This window comes from Blennius ocellaris, assembly GCF_963422515.1.
Source record: "Blennius ocellaris genome assembly, chromosome: 18".
Lineage (NCBI taxonomy): Eukaryota > Metazoa > Chordata > Actinopteri > Blenniiformes > Blenniidae > Blennius > Blennius ocellaris.
Genome location: NC_137667.1, coordinates 596,729 through 617,245, shown reverse-complemented (window position 1 = coordinate 617,245; position 20,517 = coordinate 596,729). Strand labels below are relative to the sequence as shown.

Sequence of the window (20,517 nt, the reverse complement as noted above, 5' to 3'; positions counted from 1 at the left end):
GTAAATCGAGAGCTTTGCTTTTTGGCTCAGCTCCTTCTTCACCACGACGGACCGATACAACGACCACATAACTGCAGACGCTGCACCGATCCGCCTGTCGATCTCATGGTCCATCTTTCCCCCACTCGTGAACAAGACCCCGAGATACTTGAACTCCTCCACCTGTGACAAGGGCACTCCACCGACCTGGAGGGGGCAAGACACCTTTTTCCAGTCGAGAACCATGGCCTCGGATTTAGAGGTGCTGATCCTCATCCCAGCTGCTTCACACTCGGCTGAGAACCGTGTCAGTGCTGAAGGTCCAGGCTTGATGGGGCCAGCAGAACCACATCATCCGCAAATAGCAGAGATGAGATCCTGTGGTCCCCAAACTGGACCCCCTCCGGCCCCCGGCTGTGCCTAGAGATTCTGTCCATATAGGTGATGAACAGAATCGGTGATAAAGGACACCCCTGCCGGAGGCCAACGTGCACTGGGAACAGGTCTGACCTACTGCCGGCAATGTGAACCAAACTCCTGCTCCGGGCCTACGGGGACCGGACAGTCCTTAACGAGGGACCCCGGACTCTGTACTCCTGGAGTGCCCCCCACAGGACGTCCTGAGGGACGCGGTCAAATGCCTTCTCCAGATCCACAAAACACATGTGGACTGGTTGGGCGAACTCCCACGAACCATCAGGAGCACCTGGTGGAGGGTCTAGAGCTGGTCCAGTGTTCCACCATCAGGAGAACCTGGTGGAGAGTATAGAGCTGGTCCAGTGTTCCACCATCAGGAGAACCTGGTGGAGGGTATAGAGCTGGTCCAGTGTTCCACCACCAGGAGAACCTGGTGGAGGGTATAGAGCTGGTCCAGTGTTCCACCATCAGGAGAACCTGGTGGAGGGTATAGAGCTGGTCCAGTGTTCCACCACCAGGAGAACCTGGTGGAGGATATAGAGCTGGTCCAGTGTTCCACCATCAGGAGAACCTGGTGGAGGGTATAGAGCTGGTCCAGTGTTCCACCATCAGGAGAACCTGGTGGAGGGTATAGAGCTGGTCCAGTGTTCCATTGCCAGCACGAAAACCGCATTGTTCCTCTTGGATCCGAGGTTCGACTAACGACCGGACCCTCTTCTCCAGAACCCTGGAGTAGACTTTCCCGGGGAGGCTGAGGAGTGTGATCCCCCTAGAGTTGGAACACACCCTCTGATCCCCCTTGTTGAAGAGAGGGACCACCACCCTGGTCTGCCAGTCCAGAGGTACCTTCCCCACACAAATTCCATCTCGATGAACTGAACACCGTGTTGTTTGTCTCACGTGACGCTCAGTAGAGCTGCTCGTGTTTCTGTCTGAAAAGACAACCCCGAGTCCTTCTTTCACACAAACAAACCTTTATTGGATCAGGTGCAGAGAGTTTATCCTGAAACTCTTTCACTTCCTGCCAAACGAAACGTTAAAAACTCTCCTTGAGGCTGAAGTTAGACGTACAAACAAACGGTTTTAACGTCATTCTGATGAAAACATTGACGTCCATTGAGTCACGGTGTCCCACTGAAGCACGGTGGAGGGATCGTCAGCACCAGCTGCAGCCGGTCCTGGCTGGCTGAACTTTCCCGAAGCTCCAACGAATTCCCAGTGGGGTCATGGTGGTTGCTGGACTCACCTCAGAACGCAGTCGGCCACCAGATTACTGAAGGTGAGAACAAAGTAAACACCAGAGTTTCAATATGATGAAGAATTCAATGAAGCACAACAGAAGCTTGGACTCTGCTACTCTGATTACTTGGCAGAAGTCTTTTCTCCACCTCAGTGAGAGTCTGATTTTCCTCCAACGTCATGAGAACCAACCCAAGTCCCCCCTGTGTGGAGTCTCCAGGTTCTAACTGAGCTCCTTCAGGAACATCTTGGACCCTTTGAGCTTCGTCTGTTTTGAACTGGAGCTCTTTGATGATCTCTATTGACAGACCTCAGTGTGGTGGAACACTGGAACCCTGTGGTTCCTCCTGGACTCAGGAGTTCTTACCTCCATGAACCAGGAGCTCCTGGTACCGTCTTCCCACTGGGGGGGGCCTCCCTGGTCTTCCATGGATCCTGGTTCTCCTTCACCAACTGCAGGACCTGAACCACCACTGGACCAGGGTTCGACAGGAGGAACAACTTTCTGCTCCATCTCATTCTGTAATTCGTGTATTTTCTTTTCCTTTTCATCATTTTCAACTTGGAGAGTTTCCATCTCCTGAACCAGGACCGTCTGTTGTTGCTTCATTGTTCTCACTTCCTCTTTCAGGGCAATCAGTGTGGTTTCAAGGTCCTGTGAAGAATCAGCCTGTTGATTCTGTCATGAAGAAATACAAGCAAAAGACACATTTTCTGAACCAAATTATTTGGAAAAAAGACATAGAATCTAAACAAATACAAAATATTTTTAAGAAATCTTCAAAGGGAACAGAATCAAATCAAAGCACATCAAGTTAATTGTCGTCAACAGTTCGGGGTACACACGCTTGCAGCCAGGCCTGGGATTGGTGGTCGGAGGGGCCAGAGGGGGAGGAGCCAGAGAACGACGGGGGGTTCTGCAACAGAAAGTGGGTCTGTTTGCTACTTTTATTATTGCAATCTTCGAGTCGTGTCACTTTAGGGTGGTTGAAACACAGCTTGTCCTGATTGGCCCGTTTCAGGGTAGGCGGGGCTTATTGGAGGGGGCACACCTTCAGGGTCGGGGAGGACCCAGAGACTGTAAGAGGAACTCTGAGTCGGCCATCTTGCTGTGAGGCTGGAAGTAAATGTTTTCTTTCAACACTTTGGAAACGTTTAAAATGTCGCCAATGGAATTTTTGAAACGTGGACAACATCCTCATCCTCTCAACAACCCCCAGGCCCAACACACCCCGGGTCGCAGGGACCCCTATCAGCACCTCCCTGTCTGAATCCATGGTCCTCTGACAGAAGGGCCCTCTCCAGGTAGGGGGTGGAGCTTCCCCAGGTGGAGGCGAGTCCTTCAGGAGTGACGGAGGAGGGATGGTGAGATCTGCCACAGCTTCAGACAGACGATCCAGTGACAGTCTCCGTCCTGGATGGTGGTGGTGTAGAGGAGCTGAGCTCTCTGTCCCCCACTCGGTCCACACCTCCACCCTCACCTCTGGTCTCCACGCTTCGGTCATGACCGGAACCATGACATCGTGGGTACAAGGGGCCAGAAGGAGTTTTCTCTCACTGTTGGTGATAGAAGGAGGAGTCTAGCCGTCAGGAGAGACTCAAAGTCTCGCTGCCGCTCCTCCACGTCGAGAGGGACCGGTTTAGGTGGTCTGGACCTCTTTGTTCTCTGTACCTCCACCGTGACCCCCAACGGATTCAATAGTTCTAAAGATTGACGGATGGACTCGTACTGGTGAGAGCTCCCCTCAGTAACCTGGTGAGTACTACATGACGTCATTCACCAGCAGCAGGAGGACCAGAGGGTCTGTTGACGGACCTCCAGACCAGAGGGTCTGTCAGCAGACCTCCAGACCTCCAGACCTCCAGACCAGAGGGTCTGTCAGCAGACCTCCAGACCTCCAGACCTCCAGACCAGAGGGTCTGTCGACAGACCTCCAGACCAGAGGGTCTGTCGACAGACCTCAGTGTGGTGGAACGCTGGAACCCTGTGGTTCCTCCTGGACTCAGGAGTTCTTACCTTCTTGGACCTGGAGGTCTTGGTACCGTCTTCAGACTGGGGGGGGGAGGCTCCCTGATGCTTCGTGGTTCCTGTTTTTTTTTCACCGACTGAAGGACCTGAACCACCGTTGGACCAGGATTTGACACGAGGAGTAACTTTCTGCTTCAGCTCATTCTGAAATTCTTGCTTTTTCTTTTCTCCATCATTTTGATCTTTGAGAGTTTTAATCTCCTGAACCAGGAACGTCTGTTGTTGCTTCATTGTTCTCACTTCCTCTTCCAGGTCCCTGACGGCCTTCAGAACTTGATCTGAACCATCAGCCTTCAAAGAGAAACAACAATTGAAGAAAAATCAGGAAACGGCTCATTTTCTCAACAAAATATTAAAAAACTAAACAGTTCAACCATCAGAGTGCCTGTGGCTGATAACCAGGAAGTGGGCGGAGCTTCATGGGAACTATAGTGAAGAATTTGAGGAGGACCAGAGAGTCCAGACCAGAGGGTCTGTCGACAGACCTCAGTGTGGTGGAACTCTGGAACCCTGTGGTTCCTCCTGGACTCAGGAGTTCTTACCTCCATGGGTCTTTCTTTCTTGATGATCCGATGGGAAGTGGTCCTGCGAAACTGTGTGGCTCCAGATCCTCCTTCAGTGACTGCAGGACCTGGAACCTCACGGGTCAGGGTTTTCCATGGAGGCCAAATGCGTCGTTGTGTCTGTTTTTTCATGCACGTAAACAATAGAGTGAACAGAGTGAGGAATAGAATTACTTTAGCATTCTGACCCTTCAGATCTTTCAGGTCTTCAATCGGCCTCTGGAGGAATTCTTGCCAGACACCTGAAGACGGACTCTTTAAAGTGCTCTAGCATGTTTGGATCAGCCTGCTGAGAGAACGTTGGTACCAAAGTGAAAAATACCAGCATGTCTCAACAGAACTGCCCAAAACGCAGCAGTTCAACTGTTACTGACAAACAGGAAGTGGGAGCACCTTTGTCCTGGAGGCTTTGAAGAACTCCTTGATGTTGGTCTTCATGTGGTCGTTGAATCTGCTCTTGAGGAGTTTGTCCCGGTGGAACAGACAGTCCAGAGTGAGTCGGACTCTCTGGTCGTCCACCAGGCTGCTGCTCGGAGGAACCACTAGTTCAGGGTTGAAGGTGTGATGCATCACCACCAGAACTGCTTCTTGACCAGCTGCAGACACAGAACATTAGCATTAGCATGGTGGAATAGCAGTTAGCTTCCCTTGCTAAAAGCCATTGGCATGTCGGGAGTTTATCTCAGCTGGTTTGTTTCTGTTATAGAGCATCTTCCTCCTCTAGTCCAGATTATAGAGCATCTTCCTCATCTAATCCAGATTATAGAGCATCTTCCTCCTCTAATCCAGATTATAGAGCATCTTCCTCCTCTAACACCAGATTATAGAGCATCTTCCTCCTCTAATCCAGATTATAGAGCATCTTTATCCTCTAATCCAGATTATAGAGCATCTTTCACCTCTAATCCAGATTATAGAGCATCTTTCACCTCTAACACCAGATTATAGAGCTTCTTCCTCCTCTAATTCAGATTATAGAGCATCTTCCTCCTCTAACATCAGATTATAGAGCATCTTCCTCCTCTACCATCAGATTATAGAGCATCTTCCTCCTCTAATCCAGATTATAAAGCATCTTCCTCCTCTAACATCAGATTATAGAGCATCTTCCTCCTCTAACACCAGATTATAGAGCATCTTCCTCCTCTAACACCAGATTATAGAGCATCTTCCTCATCTAATCCAGATTATAGAGCATCTTCCTCCTCTAACACCAGATTATAGAGCATCTTCCTCCTCTAGTCCAGATTATAGAGCATCTTCCTCCACTAACATCAGATTATAGAGCATCTTCCTCCTCTAACACCAGATTATAGAGCATCTTCCTCCTCCACCATCAGATTATAGAGCATCAGGAAATCTCTCAGCAACATGTCTTACGGAGAAGACGGTCCAAGGCGTCTCTGACGTCCACCCCGACAAGAGACACGACGGGACAGAAGACCAGGAGGTACTGAGCGTCTTCAGGAGACTTCAGCTCGGTTTGGTTCGAAGCCTTAAAGCGTTTAACGACAGATTCATGAGCTCCGTTGGTTTTTCCCGCCAGGACGACGAAGAACCGGTTCCAAGAGGCTAGAGGACAATAAAACACAACATTGGAATGAGTCATCGTGGGGAAATCATGTGTTCCGTCGCTCCTCCTGTGTTCGTGGTGTGTTTGGTGAGTCACAGCGCCCCTGAAGGCCTGGCAGGTGCACTGCAGCCCTGGAGCCTGGTGTTGAGCCCAGTTCGTCGTGACGTGTGGACGGAGGTTTCTCCAGAACCTCGGCGAGAAAAAAGACGGTTTTGTCTCGTGTGGACGTGGCTTTGTTGGCGGCAGACAAATAAATGAAGGCGTCTCTTAAAGACGTCACACCCCGAGCGTGCTCATGAGCCGCGTGAGCTTTTTTAGCGAAAACGTCCCGGGTATTGCCAACAATCATCCTGCTTTGTGAATGTGAATGCTACTCCGCTGAATGCTACACTGCCGAATGCTACTCCGCTGAATGCTACTCCGCTGAATGCTACCGCGCTGAATGCTACTCTGCTGAATGCTACTCTGCTGAATGCTACTCTGCTGAATGCTACTCTGCTGAATGCTACGCCGCTGAATGCTACCCCGCTGAATGCTACCCCGCTGAATGCTACCGCGCTGAATGCTACGCTGCTGAATGCTACGCCGCTGAATGCTACGCCGCTGAATGCTACGCCGCTGAATGCTACGCCGCTGAATGCTACCCCGCTGAATGCTACCCCGCTGAATGCTACCGCGCTGAATGCTACGCCGCTGAATGCTACGCCGCTGAATGCTACGCCGCTGAATGCTACGCCGCTGAATGCTACTCCGCTGAATGCTACTCTGCTGATTTGATTTGAGCGACGGGATCTGATTTGAGCGACGGGATTTGATTTGAGCGACGGGATCTAATTTTAGCGACGGGATATGATTTGAGCGACGGGATCTAATTTTAGCGACGGGATCTGATTTGAGCGACGGGATTTGATTTGAGCGACGGGATCTGATTTGAGCGACTGGATCTAATTTTAGCGACGGGATCTGATTTGAGCGACGGGATCTGATTTGAGCGACGGGATCTGATTTGAGTGACGATCTAATTTTAGCGACGGGATCTGATTTGAGCGACGGGATCTGATTTGAGCGACGGGATCTGATTTGAGCGACGGGATCTGATTTGAGCGACGGGATCTGATTTGAGCGACGGGATCTGATTTGAGTGACGATCTAATTTTAGCGACGGGATCTGATTTGAGCGACGGGATCTAATTTTAGCGACGGGATCTGATTTGAGCGACAGGATCTGATTTGAGTGACGATCTAATTTTAGCGACGGGATTTGATTTGAGCGACGGGATTTGATTTGAGTGACGATCTAATCTTAGCGACGGGATCTGATTTGAGCGACGGGATTTGATTTGAGTGACGATCTAATCTTAGCGACGGGATCTGATTTGAGCGACGGGATCTGATTTGAGCGACGGGATCTAATTTTAGCGACGGGATCTGATTTGAGCGACGGGATCTGATTTGAGTGACGATCTAATTTTAGTGACGGGATCTGATTTGAGCGACGGGATCTGATTTGAGTGACGATCTAATTTTAGCGACGGGATTTGATTTGAGCGACGGGATTTGATTTGAGTGACGATCTAATCTTAGCGACGGGATCTGATTTGAGCGACGGGATTTGATTTGAGTGACGATCTAATTTTAGCGACGGGATTTGATTTGAGCGACGGGATTTGATTTGAGCGACGGGATCTGATTTGAGCGACGGGATCTGATTTGAGCGACGGGATCTGATTTGAGCGACGGGATTTGATTTGAGCGACGATCTAATCTTAGCGACGGGATCTGATTTGAGCGACGGGATTTGATTTGAGTGACGATCTAATTTTAGCGACGGGATTTGATTTGAGCGACGGGATTTGATTTGAGCGACGGGATCTGATTTGAGCGACGGGATCTGATTTGAGCGACGGGATCTGATTTGAGCGACGGGATCTGATTTGAGCGACGGGATCTGATTTGAGCGACGGGATTTGATTTGAGTGACGATCTAATTTTAGCGACGGGATTTGATTTGAGCGACGGGATTTGATTTGAGTGACGATCTAATTTTAGCGACGGGATTTGATTTGAGCGACGGGATCTGATTTGAGTGACGATCTAATCTTAGCGACGGGATTTGATTTGAGCGACGGGATTTGATTTGAGTGACGATCTAATTTTAGCGACGGGATTTGATTTGAGCGACGGGATTTGATTTGAGCGACGGGATTTGATTTGAGCGACGGGATCTGATTTGAGCGACGGGATGTGATTTGAGCGACGGGATGTGATTTGAGCGACGGGATCTGATTTGAGCGACGGGATTTGATTTGAGTGACGATCTAATTTTAGCGACGGGATTTGATTTGAGCGACGGGATTTGATTTGAGCGACGGGATTTGATTTGAGCGACGGGATTTGATTTGAGCGACGGGATTTGATTTGAGCGACGGGATCTGATTTGAGCGACGGGATGTGATTTGAGCGACGGGATGTGATTTGAGCGACGGGATCTGATTTGAGCGACGGGATTTGATTTGAGTGACGATCTAATTTTAGCGACGGGATTTGATTTGAGCGACGGGATCTGATTTGAGCTACGGGATTTGATTTGAGTGACGATCTAATTTTAGCGACGGGATTTGATTTGAGCGACTTGATTTGAGCGACGGGATGTGATTTGAGCGACGGGATGTGATTTGAGCGACGGGATGTGATTTGAGCGACGGGATCTGATTTGAGCGACGGGATCTGATTTGAGCGACGGGATTTGATTTGAGTGACGATCTAATCTTAGCGACGGGATCTGATTTGAGCGACGGGATTTGATTTGAGTGACGATCTAATTTTAGCGACGGGATTTGATTTGAGCGACGGGATCTGATTTGAGCGACGGGATCTGATTTGAGCGACGGGATCTGATTTGAGCGACGGGATCTGATTTGAGCGACGGGATCTGATTTGAGCGACGGGATCTGATTTGAGCGACGATCTAATTTTAGCGACGGGATTTGATTTGAGCGACTGGATCTGATTTGAGTGACGATCTAATCTTAGCGACGGGATTTGATTTGAGCGACGGGATTTGATTTGAGTGACGATCTAATTTTAGCGACGGGATTTGATTTGAGCGACGGGATTTGATTTGAGCGACGGGATTTGATTTGAGCGACGGGATCTGATTTGAGCGACGGGATCTGATTTGAGCGACGGGATTTGATTTGAGTGACGATCTAATCTTAGCGACGGGATCTGATTTGAGCGACGGGATTTGATTTGAGTGACGATCTAATTTTAGCGACGGGATTTGATTTGAGCGACGGGATTTGATTTGAGCGACGGGATCTGATTTGAGCGACGGGATCTGATTTGAGCGACGGGATCTGATTTGAGCGACGGGATCTGATTTGAGCGACGGGATCTGATTTGAGCGACGGGATCTGATTTGAGCGACGGGATTTGATTTGAGTGACGATCTAATTTTAGCGACGGGATTTGATTTGAGCGACTGGATCTGATTTGAGTGACGATCTAATCTTAGCGACGGGATTTGATTTGAGCGACGGGATTTGATTTGAGTGACGATCTAATTTTAGCGACGGGATTTGATTTGAGCGACGGGATTTGATTTGAGCGACGGGATTTGATTTGAGCGACTGGATCTGATTTGAGCGACGGGATCTGATTTGAGCGACGGGATGTGATTTGAGCGACGGGATGTGATTTGAGCGACGGGATCTGATTTGAGCGACGGGATTTGATTTGAGTGACGATCTAATTTTAGCGACGGGATTTGATTTGAGCGACGGGATCTGATTTGAGCTACGGGATTTGATTTGAGTGACGATCTAATTTTAGCGACGGGATTTGATTTGAGCGACTTGATTTGAGCGACGGGATGTGATTTGAGCGACGGGATGTGATTTGAGCGACGGGATTTGATTTGAGCGACGGGATCTGATTTGAGTGACGATCTAATTTTAGCAACGGGATTTGATTTGAGCGACGGGATTTGATTTGAGCGACGGGATTTGATTTGAGTGACGATCTAATTTTAGCGACGGGATTTGATTTGAGCGACGGGATTTGATTTGAGCGACGGGATGTGATTTGAGCGACGGGATGTGATTTGAGCGACGGGATGTGATTTGAGCGACGGGATGTGATTTGAGCGACGGGATCTGATTTGAGCGACGGGATCTGATTTGAGCGACGGGATTTGATTTGAGTGACGATCTAATCTTAGCGACGGGATCTGATTTGAGCGACGGGATTTGATTTGAGTGACGATCTAATTTTAGCGACGGGATTTGATTTTAGCGACGGGATCTGATTTGAGCGACGGGATCTGATTTGAGCGACGGGATCTGATTTGAGCGACGGGATCTGATTTGAGCGACGGGATCTGATTTGAGCGACGGGATCTGATTTGAGCGACGGGATCTGATTTGAGCGACGATCTAATTTTAGCGACGGGATTTGATTTGAGCGACTGGATCTGATTTGAGTGACGATCTAATCTTAGCGACGGGATTTGATTTGAGCGACGGGATTTGATTTGAGTGACGATCTAATTTTAGCGACGGGATTTGATTTGAGCGACGGGATTTGATTTGAGCGACGGGATTTGATTTGAGCGACTGGATCTGATTTGAGCGACGGGATCTGATTTGAGCGACGGGATCTGATTTGAGCGACGGGATTTGATTTGAGTGACGATCTAATTTTAGCGACGGGATTTGATTTGAGCGACGGGATTTGATTTGAGCGACGGGATCTGATTTGAGCTACGGGATTTGATTTGAGTGACGATCTAATTTTAGCGACGGGATTTGATTTGAGCGACTTGATTTGAGCGACGGGATGTGATTTGAGCGACGGGATGTGATTTGAGCGACGGGATTTGATTTGAGCGACGGGATCTGATTTGAGTGACGATCTAATTTTAGCGACGGGATTTGATTTGAGCGACGGGATTTGATTTGAGCGACGGGATTTGATTTGAGTGACGATCTAATTTTAGCGACGGGATTTGATTTGAGCGACGGGATTTGATTTGAGCGACGGGATTTGATTTGAGCGACGGGATGTGATTTGAGCGACGGGATGTGATTTGAGCGACGGGATGTGATTTGAGCGACGGGATGTGATTTGAGCGACGATCTAATTTTAGCGACGGGATTTGATTTGAGCGACGGGATCTGATTTGAGCGACGGGATCTGATTTGAGCGACGGGATCTGATTTGAGCGACGGGATTTGACGGCTCCACATGTGAAGCTTCTATGCTGACACTGCGACACAGTGTCAGCATAGAAGTACAACATATAGAATGTGTTCCGTATGTTTCAGCTCTACTGTCTCATCAACACGTCCAAATCCTCCACGGTCTAATTACTGTCACCGTATCGTGAGCCCCTATTGGACAGTGATGTCTGGTCGTTTCCGCGCCGGCGTAGCGGTTCTACAATTTGCACATTAATTTGTCCGAGGCGATGAAATGATTCCTGTTGATGCTGTAAATCCACCCGGTGCCAACTGTTGTGGAACTTTTGCAATCCAGTCCATTACGTTTTGTATTTTCACTTTATGTCCTTTCGTGTGTGTGTGTGTGAGAGAGCGACTTCGTTTGTCAGCCGCGGTTAGCGACCGCTAATGGCTAGTTTTAGCAGAGGAGGGTTTCTGACGACAAACTGGCGGGATCGCCCTCGTGGGCCGTTCTGGTTTCAACAAGTGAAGAAATTAAGCCACTTTTTAACACTGGAGTTCCAGCAGAGGGCCGTCGCCAATATTCACGTTAGAACAAGGAAACGGCTGATTGATGATGTTTCATTATTTAAAGACAATTTGAGGGAAACTGGATCTGAGACCAGCTGACGACGCAACTTCAGTGGATCAAATACATTTAATGACAAAACTCTCACACACACACCCTGACAACTAACAACACAAACACACCCTGACAACTAACAATACAAACCATAACACATAACACACACCCTCACAAACAACAACACACACACACACACACACTCACCTGGAGCTGGCTCCTCTGGCTGGCGTCTGAAAACACAAACAGGAAGTAGAAGTTCAGCTCAGTGACAGTAAAAGAAGCTGAGAGGAGAAACATGACAGAGTCACTTCATTCAGCAGATTATAGATTATTACACATTATTATAGATCACTACAGATCATTATAGATTATTGCAGATTATTACAGATCATTATAGATTATTACAGATCATTATAGATTATTGCAGATTATTACAGATTATTACAGCTCATTACAGATTATTACAGATTTTTATAGATCATTACAGATTATTACAGATCATTATAGATTACAGATTATTACAGATCCTTACAGATTATTACAGATTATTACGGATTTTTATAGATTATTACAGCTCATTACAGATCATTACAGATTATTATAGATCATTGCAGATCATTATAGATTATTACAGATTATTTCAGATCGGTATAGATCATTACAGATTATTATAGATCATTACAGATCATTATAGATTATTACAGATTATTTCAGATCGGTATAGATCATTACAGATTATTATAGATCATTACAGATCATTACAGATCATTATAGATTATTACAGATTATTTCAGATCGGTATAGATCATTACAGATTATTATAGATCATTACAGATCATTACAGATTATTATAGATCATTACAGATCATTACAGATCATTATAGATTATTACAGATTATTTCAGATCGGTATAGATCATTACAGATTATTATAGATCATTACAGATCATTACAGATTATTATAGATTATTACAGATTATTTCAGATTATTTCAGATTGTTTCAGATCGGTACAGATCATTACATATTATTATAGATTATTATAGATCATTACAGATCATTACAGATTATTATAGATCATTACAGATCCTTACAGATTATTACAGATTATTGCAGATTTTTATAGATTACAGATTATTCACACACCACAACACTCAGACTTACTGGAACCATTGAGTATTTGATCCGTCTGCCATGTTTCTCTCGTCCCGGTGAAAGAAGGAGTGCTCGTATTCGTCACTGAAATTCTTTTACTTTGAAGAGCGACGTGTGAAGGAGGAGCTGCAGGCGACGCCGAATCACCAGCCACTCGCTCAAACGTCATTTCATTTCAATCCACGTGTCACTCGTTCCTTGTTTTTTCTCAATATTACCTCAATAATGAAAACAACCAAGAAAACGACTCGTCTTCTCACTCTTCGTTTCTCCTTTGTGTTTTCTGACTTTGTGCTCAAAGGATCAAAGGGAATCCGGTCACATGTTGTTATAAGCTGTTCGTCTTGGCAACAGGAACGAAACTGGATCTTCCAATAAATGTTTCTCTAACTTATATCCATTCATTGTCGATTGTTTGATTATTTGGTAGTTTAAGCACTCGGGGTAAGAAGCTAACATGGGGAGCCTGTTACATCACAGAGGGGGCGGGGCTAGAACCCAGGTGGGGCTAGAACCCAGGTTTGCATCTTGTTGGCAAAAGCTACGTCTGGGTGGTGCAACTTCCCTCAAATGAAAATATGAAAATAACATGAAACAATCCGTGATTTTTCATTTGGGCACAAAATCGTGTCGTTATGCATCAAAGTGAAGTGAACCTTTGTGTTGGAGGATCATCTGGGTGTGTTGAGGTCCAGAGGGGAGGACCTCCAGGCTCCTCTCTGGGGACACTGCTGTCCTCCGTCTTTCAAAGTGTCCTCAGACACTCCTCTTTTCATTTCCATCTTCAGCTGTATGCTGACGATACAGTCATTTATAAGTCATGGATCTCTTTGTGTTTGTTGTGTGTGTGTGTGTGTGTGTGTGTGTGTGTGTGTGTGTGTGTGTGTGTGTGTGTGTGTGTGTGTGTGTGTGTGTGTGTGTGTGTGTGTGTGTGTGTGTGTGTGTGTGTGTGTGTGTGTGTGTGTGTGTGTGTGTGTGTGTTACCGTCTGGTACCTGGTCAGACTGGAACTTCCTCTTAGGTCTATGATATGTGGTTTTGTTTGTCAGGGTGTGTGTGTTTGTTGTCACGGTGTTCCATGATGGGTTGGTGTTGAAAATCTCTCAATAGAAAGTGTTGAGTCGTTAAATATAATTGATTCTTCTACGTCACATTTTGACTTAATTTTGTTTGATTCTCCAGCCTCTTGGAGACGATTCTTAGCATTAGCATTAGCATTAGCTGTTAGCGCTCGGTTGTTGAAGATGCTCTATAATCTGATGTTGGCAGTTTTAAGGAAACGATAAAGAAACAAAAAGATTTTGAACGTAGAAGCAACAACAACCTTCAACCTTGAATCCACGAGGACCAGGATCAAGGACTCCTTCAGTCCAAGGTGACGATTCACTGTTCAGGTTTGAGTTCAAACATTGAAGCTCCTTCAACTAAACACAGACAACAAACCGTCGCTTCCACACTTTATTGAGAACAGAACATTTGAGCCCACGACTCTGACAGGGACCAGGAAGGTTGGTACCAGGAGGACCAGGAAGGTTGGTACCAGGAGGACCAGGAAGGTTGGTACCAGGAGGACCAGGAAGGTTGGTACCAGGAGGACCAGGAAGGTTGGTACCAGGAGGACCAGGAAGGTTGATCCAGGAGGACCAGGAAGGTTGGTACCAGGAGGACCAGGAAGGTAGATTCCAGGAGGACCAGGAAGGTAGAGAAGGTTCTGGAAGTTTCCAGCACAGTTTGAACAGTTCAACACATCAACATGAGCCTCCACCTCTACCTCCACCACAGTCATTACAGCTACGTCCTGGAGTCCTGGACATCAGCTCACGTCCACCTGGTCCCTGAAGAGACACCGTCCCCACGTGGACCTGCTTCATGTTTCCATCAGACCAGGAACCCTGCTGGTACAAACAGAACCAGGACCTCAGTTCTCTGCTCCACTTTACAAACATTCATCAAGATTCATCAGCAGGTAAAAAAACATTCCATAAACTTGCAGCACAAATGTCCATCCATTGTCTGACGCTTATCCAGGCCGGGTCACGGAGGCAGCAGTCCGAGCAGAGTTGCCCAGGACCCCCCCCCCAGACTCTTCCTCCAGCTCTTCTGGTGGCACCCCAAGGCGTTCCCAGGCCATAGAGAGACATAGTCCCTCCAGGTGTCCTGGGTCTGTCCTGAGGCCTCTTACCAGAGGGACATGACCAGAACACCTCCCTGGGGGGGCGTCCGGGGGGCGTCTGAAACAGGTGCCTGAGCCTCCTCATCTGCTCCTCTGGATGTGGAGGAGCAGCGGCTCTACTCCGAGCTCCTCCTGGTGACTGAGCTCCTCACCCTATCTCTAAGGGTGACTGAGCTCCTCACCCTATCTCTAAGGGTGACTGAGCTCCTCACCCTATCTCTAAGGGTGGCTGAGCTCCTCACCCTATCTCTAAGGGTGACTGAGCTCCTCCCCCTATCTCTAAGGGTGACTGAGCTCCTCCTCCTATCTCTAAAGGTGACTGAGCTCCTCCCCCTATCTCTAAGGGTGACTGAGCTCCTCCCCCTATCTCTAAGGGTGACTGAGCTCCTCCTCCTATCTCTAAAGGTGACTGAGCTCCTCCCCCTATCTCTAAGGGTGACTGAGCTCCTCCTCCTATCTCTAAGGGTGACTGAGCTCCTCACCCTATCTCTAAGGGTGACTGAGCTCCTCACCCTATCTCTAAGGGTGACTGAGCTCCTCACCCTATCTCTAAGAGTGACTGAGCTCCTCCCCCTATCTCTAAGGGTGGCTGAGCTCCTCCCCCTATCTCTAAGGGTGACTGAGCTCCTCCTCCTATCTCTAAGGGTGACTGAGCTCCTCACCCTATCTCTAAGGGTGACTGAGCTCCTCCCCCTATCTCTAAGGGTGACTGAGCTCCTCACCCTATCTCTAAGGGTGACTGAGCTCCTCACCCTATCTCTAAGGGTGACTGAGCTCCTCCTCCTATCTCTAAGGGTGACTGAGCTCCTCACCCTATCTCTAAGGGTGGCTGAGCTCCTCACCCTATCTCTAAGGGTGACTGAGCTCCTCACCCTATCTCTAAGGGTGACGGAGCTCCTCCCCCTATCTCTAAGGGTGACTGAGCTCCTCACCCTATCTCTAAGGGTGACGGAGCTCCTCACCCTATCTCTAAGGGTGGCTGAGCTCCTCACCCTATCTCTAAGGGTGACTGAGCTCCTCCCCCTATCTCTAAGAGTGACTGAGCTCCTCCCCCTATCTCTAAGGGTGACTGATCTCCTCCCCTATCTCTAAGGGTGACTGAGCTCCTCACCCTATCTCTAAGGGTGACTGAGCTCCTCCCCCTATCTCTAAGGGTGACTGAGCTCCTCACCCTATCTCTAAGGGTGACTGAGCTCCTCCCCCTATCTCTCAGGGTGACTGAGCTCCTCCCCCTATCTCTAAGGGTGACTGAGCTCCTCCCCCTATCTCTAAGGGTGACTGAGCTCCTCCCCCTATCTCTAAGAGTGACTGAGCTCCTCACCCTATCTCTAAGAGTGACTGAGCTCCTCCCCCTATCTCCAGGATACTGGAAGGAACTGAAGCCGCTATGAAACGTTCCCTCCGTTGTTCCCATTGGAACATGATCCCAGCAGGGTTCTCAGTCTGTTGCTTTTACACTGAACTTTCCCGAAGCTCCTACGAATTCCCAGTGGGGTCATGGTGGTTGCTGGACTCACCTCAGAACGCAGTCGGCCGCCAGATTACTGAAGGTGAGAACAAAGTAAACACCAGAGTTTCAATATGATGAAGAATTCAATGAAGCACAACAGAAGCTTGGACTCTGATACTCTGATTACTTGGCAGAAGTCTTTTCTCCACCTCAGTGAGAGTCTGATTTTCCTCCAACGTCATGAGAACCAACCCAAGTCCCCCCTGTGTGGAGTCTCCAGGTTCTACCTGAGCTCCTTCAGGAACATCTTGGACCCTTTGAGCTTCGTCTGTTTTGAACTGGAGCTCTTTGATGATCTCTATTGACAGACCTCAGTGTGGTGGAACTCTGGAACCCTGTGGTTCCTCCTGGACTCAGGAGTTCTTACCTCCATGAACCAGGTGCTCCTGGTACCATCTTCAGACTGGGGGGGGGGCCCTGGTCTTCCATGGATCCTGGTTCTCCTTCACCCACTGCAGGAACTGAACCACCACTGGTCCAGGGTTCGACAAGAGGCTCAGTGTCCTGGTCCATGGATCCTGGTTCCTCTCCACTTTCTGGAGGACCTGAACCACCGTTGGACCAGGATTTGACACGAGGAGTAACTTTCGGCTTCAGCTCATTCTGAAATTCTTGCTTTTTCTTTTCTCCATCATTTTGATGTTTGAGAGTTTCCATCTCCTGAACCAGGAACGTCTGTTGTCGCTTCATTGTTCTCACTTCCTCTTCCAGGGCAATCAGTGTGGTTTCAAGGTCCTGTGAAGAATCAGCCTGTTGATTCTGTCATGAAGAAATATAAGCAAAAGACACATTTTCTGAACCAAATTATTTGGAAAAAAGACATAGAATCTAAACAAATACAAAATATTTTTAAGAAATCTTCAAAGGGAACAGAATCAAATCAAAGTACATCAAGTTAATTGTCGTCAACAGTTTGGAGTACACACGCTTGCAGCCAGGCCTGGGATTGGTGGTCGGGAGCGAGCGCCTGGTGACCAGCTGGACCACGTGCTCCGGTAAGGCCGAACCAAGTCCCACTTGGGGGGGCGGAGCTCCGCCCATGAGGGGCCAGAGGGGGAGGAGCCAGAGAACGACGGGGGGTTCTTACCTCCATGAACCAGGTGCTCCTGGTACCATCTTCAGACTGGGGGGGGCCTCCCTGGTCTTCCAGGGATCCTGGTTCTCCTTCACCAACTGCAGGACCTGAACCACCACTGGTCCAGGGTTCGACAAGAGGCTCAGTGTGCTGGTCCATGGATTCTGGTTCCTCTCCACCGACTGGAGGACCTGAACCACCGTTGGACCAGGATTTGACACGAGGAGTAACTTTCGGCTTCATCTCATTCTGAAATTCTTGCTTTTTCTTTTCTCCATCATTTTGATGTTTGAGAGTTTCCATCTCCTGAACCAGGAACGTCTGTTGTCGCTTCATTGTTCTCACTTCCTCTTCCAGGTCCCTGACGGCCTTCAGAACTTGATCTGAACCATCAGCCTTCAAAGAGAAACAACAATTGAAGAAAAATCAGGAAACGGCTCATTTTCTCAACAAAATATTAAAAAACTAAACAGTTCAACCGTCAGAGTGCCTGTGGCTGATAACCAGGAAGTGGGCGGAGCTTCATGGGAACTGTAGTGAAGAATTTAAGGAGGACCAGAGAGTCCAGACCAGAGGGTCTGTCGACAGACCTCAGTGTGGTGGAACACTGGAACCCTGTGGTTCCTCCTGGACTCAGGAGTTCTTACCTCCATGGACCTGGAGGTCTTGGTACCGTCTTCAGACTGATGCTTCATGGATCCAGATTCTCTTCCACTATTTGCAGGAACTGAATCCCCTTCGGACTGGTAATTGACAGAAACAGCAACTTACTGCTTCGTTGTTTCCGCGTCATTAATTCCACATTTTGACTTCACAGATCTTTCACCTTTTCAACTCTGCTGTCGTCGTTCGGCTTTCCATCAAGTAGCTTCCTGAAAGTACTTCTAATGCCTTTCAGCATGCGCGGGAAAACCCCACGAGGTAACCTTGGTAACTTGAAGTGGAGAAAAGAGCAGTGTCAAGAACACCAAAGCAAAGCAAAGCAAAGCAAAGCAAAGCAAAGCAAAGCAAAGCAAAGCAAAGCAAAGCACTCATTATCTGAACACAATCGCATAAAAAACTAAACAGTTCAAGTGTCTTGAACTGAAATTAGTAGAGGTGAATACTATGGAGTACTCGTTCTCGTGAAAGCTCCCCTCAGTACCTTGGTGAGTACTACATGATGTCATTCACCAGCAGCAGGAGGACCAGAGGGTCTGTTGACAGACCTCCAGACCAGAGGGCCTATTGACAGACCTCAGTGTGGTGGAACGCTGGAACCCTGTGGTTCCTCCTGGACTCGGGAGTTCTTACCTCCAGGAAGCTTCTGCCCTTGATACGATCGCCAAGCTGGAGGGGGGCGGAGCCACTGAAGAACTCCTTGACGTTTTTGTTCATGTGGTCGTTGAATCCACAGTGGAGGACTTGGTCCTGGTAAAACAGACAGTCCAGAGTGAGTCGGACTCTCTGGTCGTCCACCAGGCTGCTGCTCGGAGGAACCACTAGTTCAGGGTTGAAGGTGTGATGCATCACCACCAGAACTGCTTCTTGACCAGCTGCAGACACAAAACATTAGCATTAGCATGCTGGAATAGCAGTTAGCGTCCCGAGCTAAGAGCCGTCGGCACGTCGGGAGTTTATCTCAGCTGGTTTGTTGTTGCTTCTACGTTCAAAATCTTTTTGTTTCTTTGTCGTTTCTTTAAAAATGCCAACATCCGATTATAGAGCATCTTCAACAACCGAGCGCTGACAGCTAATGCTAATGCTAATGCTAAAGCTACAGCAGTGTCCTGGAACATTCTCTGGACCGACTCTGGATCAAGTCCAGTTCACTTGATTGAACTTCTTCAAGATTCCTACAATTTGGACAAACGAGTTCCTGTGTGGAAGGAAACTAATATTTCTAATAAATGTGGCGCTGATCTGGCTAATCTGGGATTATTTCTACGACGTTCCTTACGGGGGAGACGGTCCAAGGCGTCGCTGACGTCCGTCCCGGCCCGAGACACGACGGGACAGAAGACCAGACAGTAGTGGACGTCTCCGGGAGACGTCGCCTCGCTTTGCTTCAACGATTTAAAGAGTTTAACGACGGACTCATGAGCTCCGTTGGTTTTTCCTGCCAGGACGACGGAGAATCGTCTCCAAGAGGCTGGAGGAGAAAACATCAAGTCAAAATGTGACGGAAAACAATCAATGATATTTAACAACAACACTTTTTATTGAGAGATTTTCAACATCAACCCATCATGGAACACACACACACACACACACACACACACACACACACACACCTGGAGCTGGCTCCTCTGGCTGGCGTCTGAAAACACAAACAGGAAGTAGAAGTTCAGCTCAGTGACAGTAAAAGAAGCTGAGAGGAGAAACATGTGACAGAGTCACTTCATTCAGCAGATTATTACAGATTATTATAGATTATTACAGTTTGCTACAGATTATTACAGTTTATTATAGTTTATGTTTATTACAGTTTATTGCAGATTACAGTCTATTACATATTACTATATATTTTTTTACAGGTTATTACTTTTATTACAGATTATTACAGTTTGTTACAGATTATTACGGATTATTACAGATTATTACAGATTATCCACACACCACAACACTCAGACTTACTGGAACCATTGAGGAACTGTTGATCCGTCTGCCATGTTCAACATTCCTGATCATCACTGGAATACTGTCTCTTTGAACAGTGATGTGAAAGCAGGAGGAGGAGCAGCAGGAGGAGGAGGAGCTACAGGAGGAGGAGGAGGAGCTACAGGAGGAGGAGCTACAGGAGGAGGTGAGACTGAATCATGAACCACTTGTTAAAAACTCGTTTCAAACAGACAGGATGTGATGGGTCATCGTGAGACGACCACGTTTGTTGGTCACATCAAAGTGAAGTGAACCTTTGTGTTGGAGGATCATCTGGGTGTGTTGAGGTCGAGAGGGGAGGACCTCCAGGCTCCTCTCTGGGGACACTGCTGTCCTCCGTCTTTCAAAATGTCATCAGA

General features: G+C 47.8%; 2 protein-coding genes and 1 long non-coding RNA gene across 3 annotated transcripts; all 3 read right to left on the bottom strand.

Moving 5' to 3' along the window:
* Nucleotides 1-1,455: 1,455 nt before the first annotated feature.
* On the bottom strand, nt 1,456-12,808 carry LOC308143435 (uncharacterized protein). The gene is made up of 8 exons (XM_080514241.1): nt 12,771-12,808; nt 11,813-11,838; nt 5,608-5,799; nt 4,621-4,823; nt 4,207-4,347; nt 3,653-3,955; nt 2,003-2,314; nt 1,456-1,669 (listed from the first exon to the last, which is right to left on the bottom strand). The coding sequence occupies exons 1-8, from the start codon at nt 12,800-12,802 to the stop codon at nt 1,667-1,669; spliced, it is 1,212 nt and encodes a 403-aa protein (XP_080370367.1). The 5' UTR covers nt 12,803-12,808; the 3' UTR covers nt 1,456-1,666.
* A 4,117-nt stretch (nt 12,809-16,925) lies between these two features.
* On the bottom strand, nt 16,926-18,263 carry LOC308143446. The gene is made up of 3 exons (XR_013937022.1): nt 18,166-18,263; nt 17,531-17,914; nt 16,926-17,202 (listed from the first exon to the last, which is right to left on the bottom strand). It is a non-coding gene; the product is annotated as an uncharacterized lncRNA (long non-coding RNA).
* A 479-nt stretch (nt 18,264-18,742) lies between these two features.
* Nucleotides 18,743-20,197, bottom strand: LOC308143193 (uncharacterized protein; the record flags this gene model as incomplete). The annotated part of the gene is made up of 4 exons (XM_080513933.1): nt 20,135-20,197; nt 19,792-19,817; nt 19,458-19,649; nt 18,743-19,053 (listed from the first exon to the last, which is right to left on the bottom strand). The coding sequence occupies exons 1-4, from the start codon at nt 20,176-20,178 to the stop codon at nt 18,743-18,745; spliced, it is 573 nt and encodes a 190-aa protein (XP_080370059.1). The 5' UTR covers nt 20,179-20,197.
* Nucleotides 20,198-20,517: the final 320 nt, after the last annotated feature.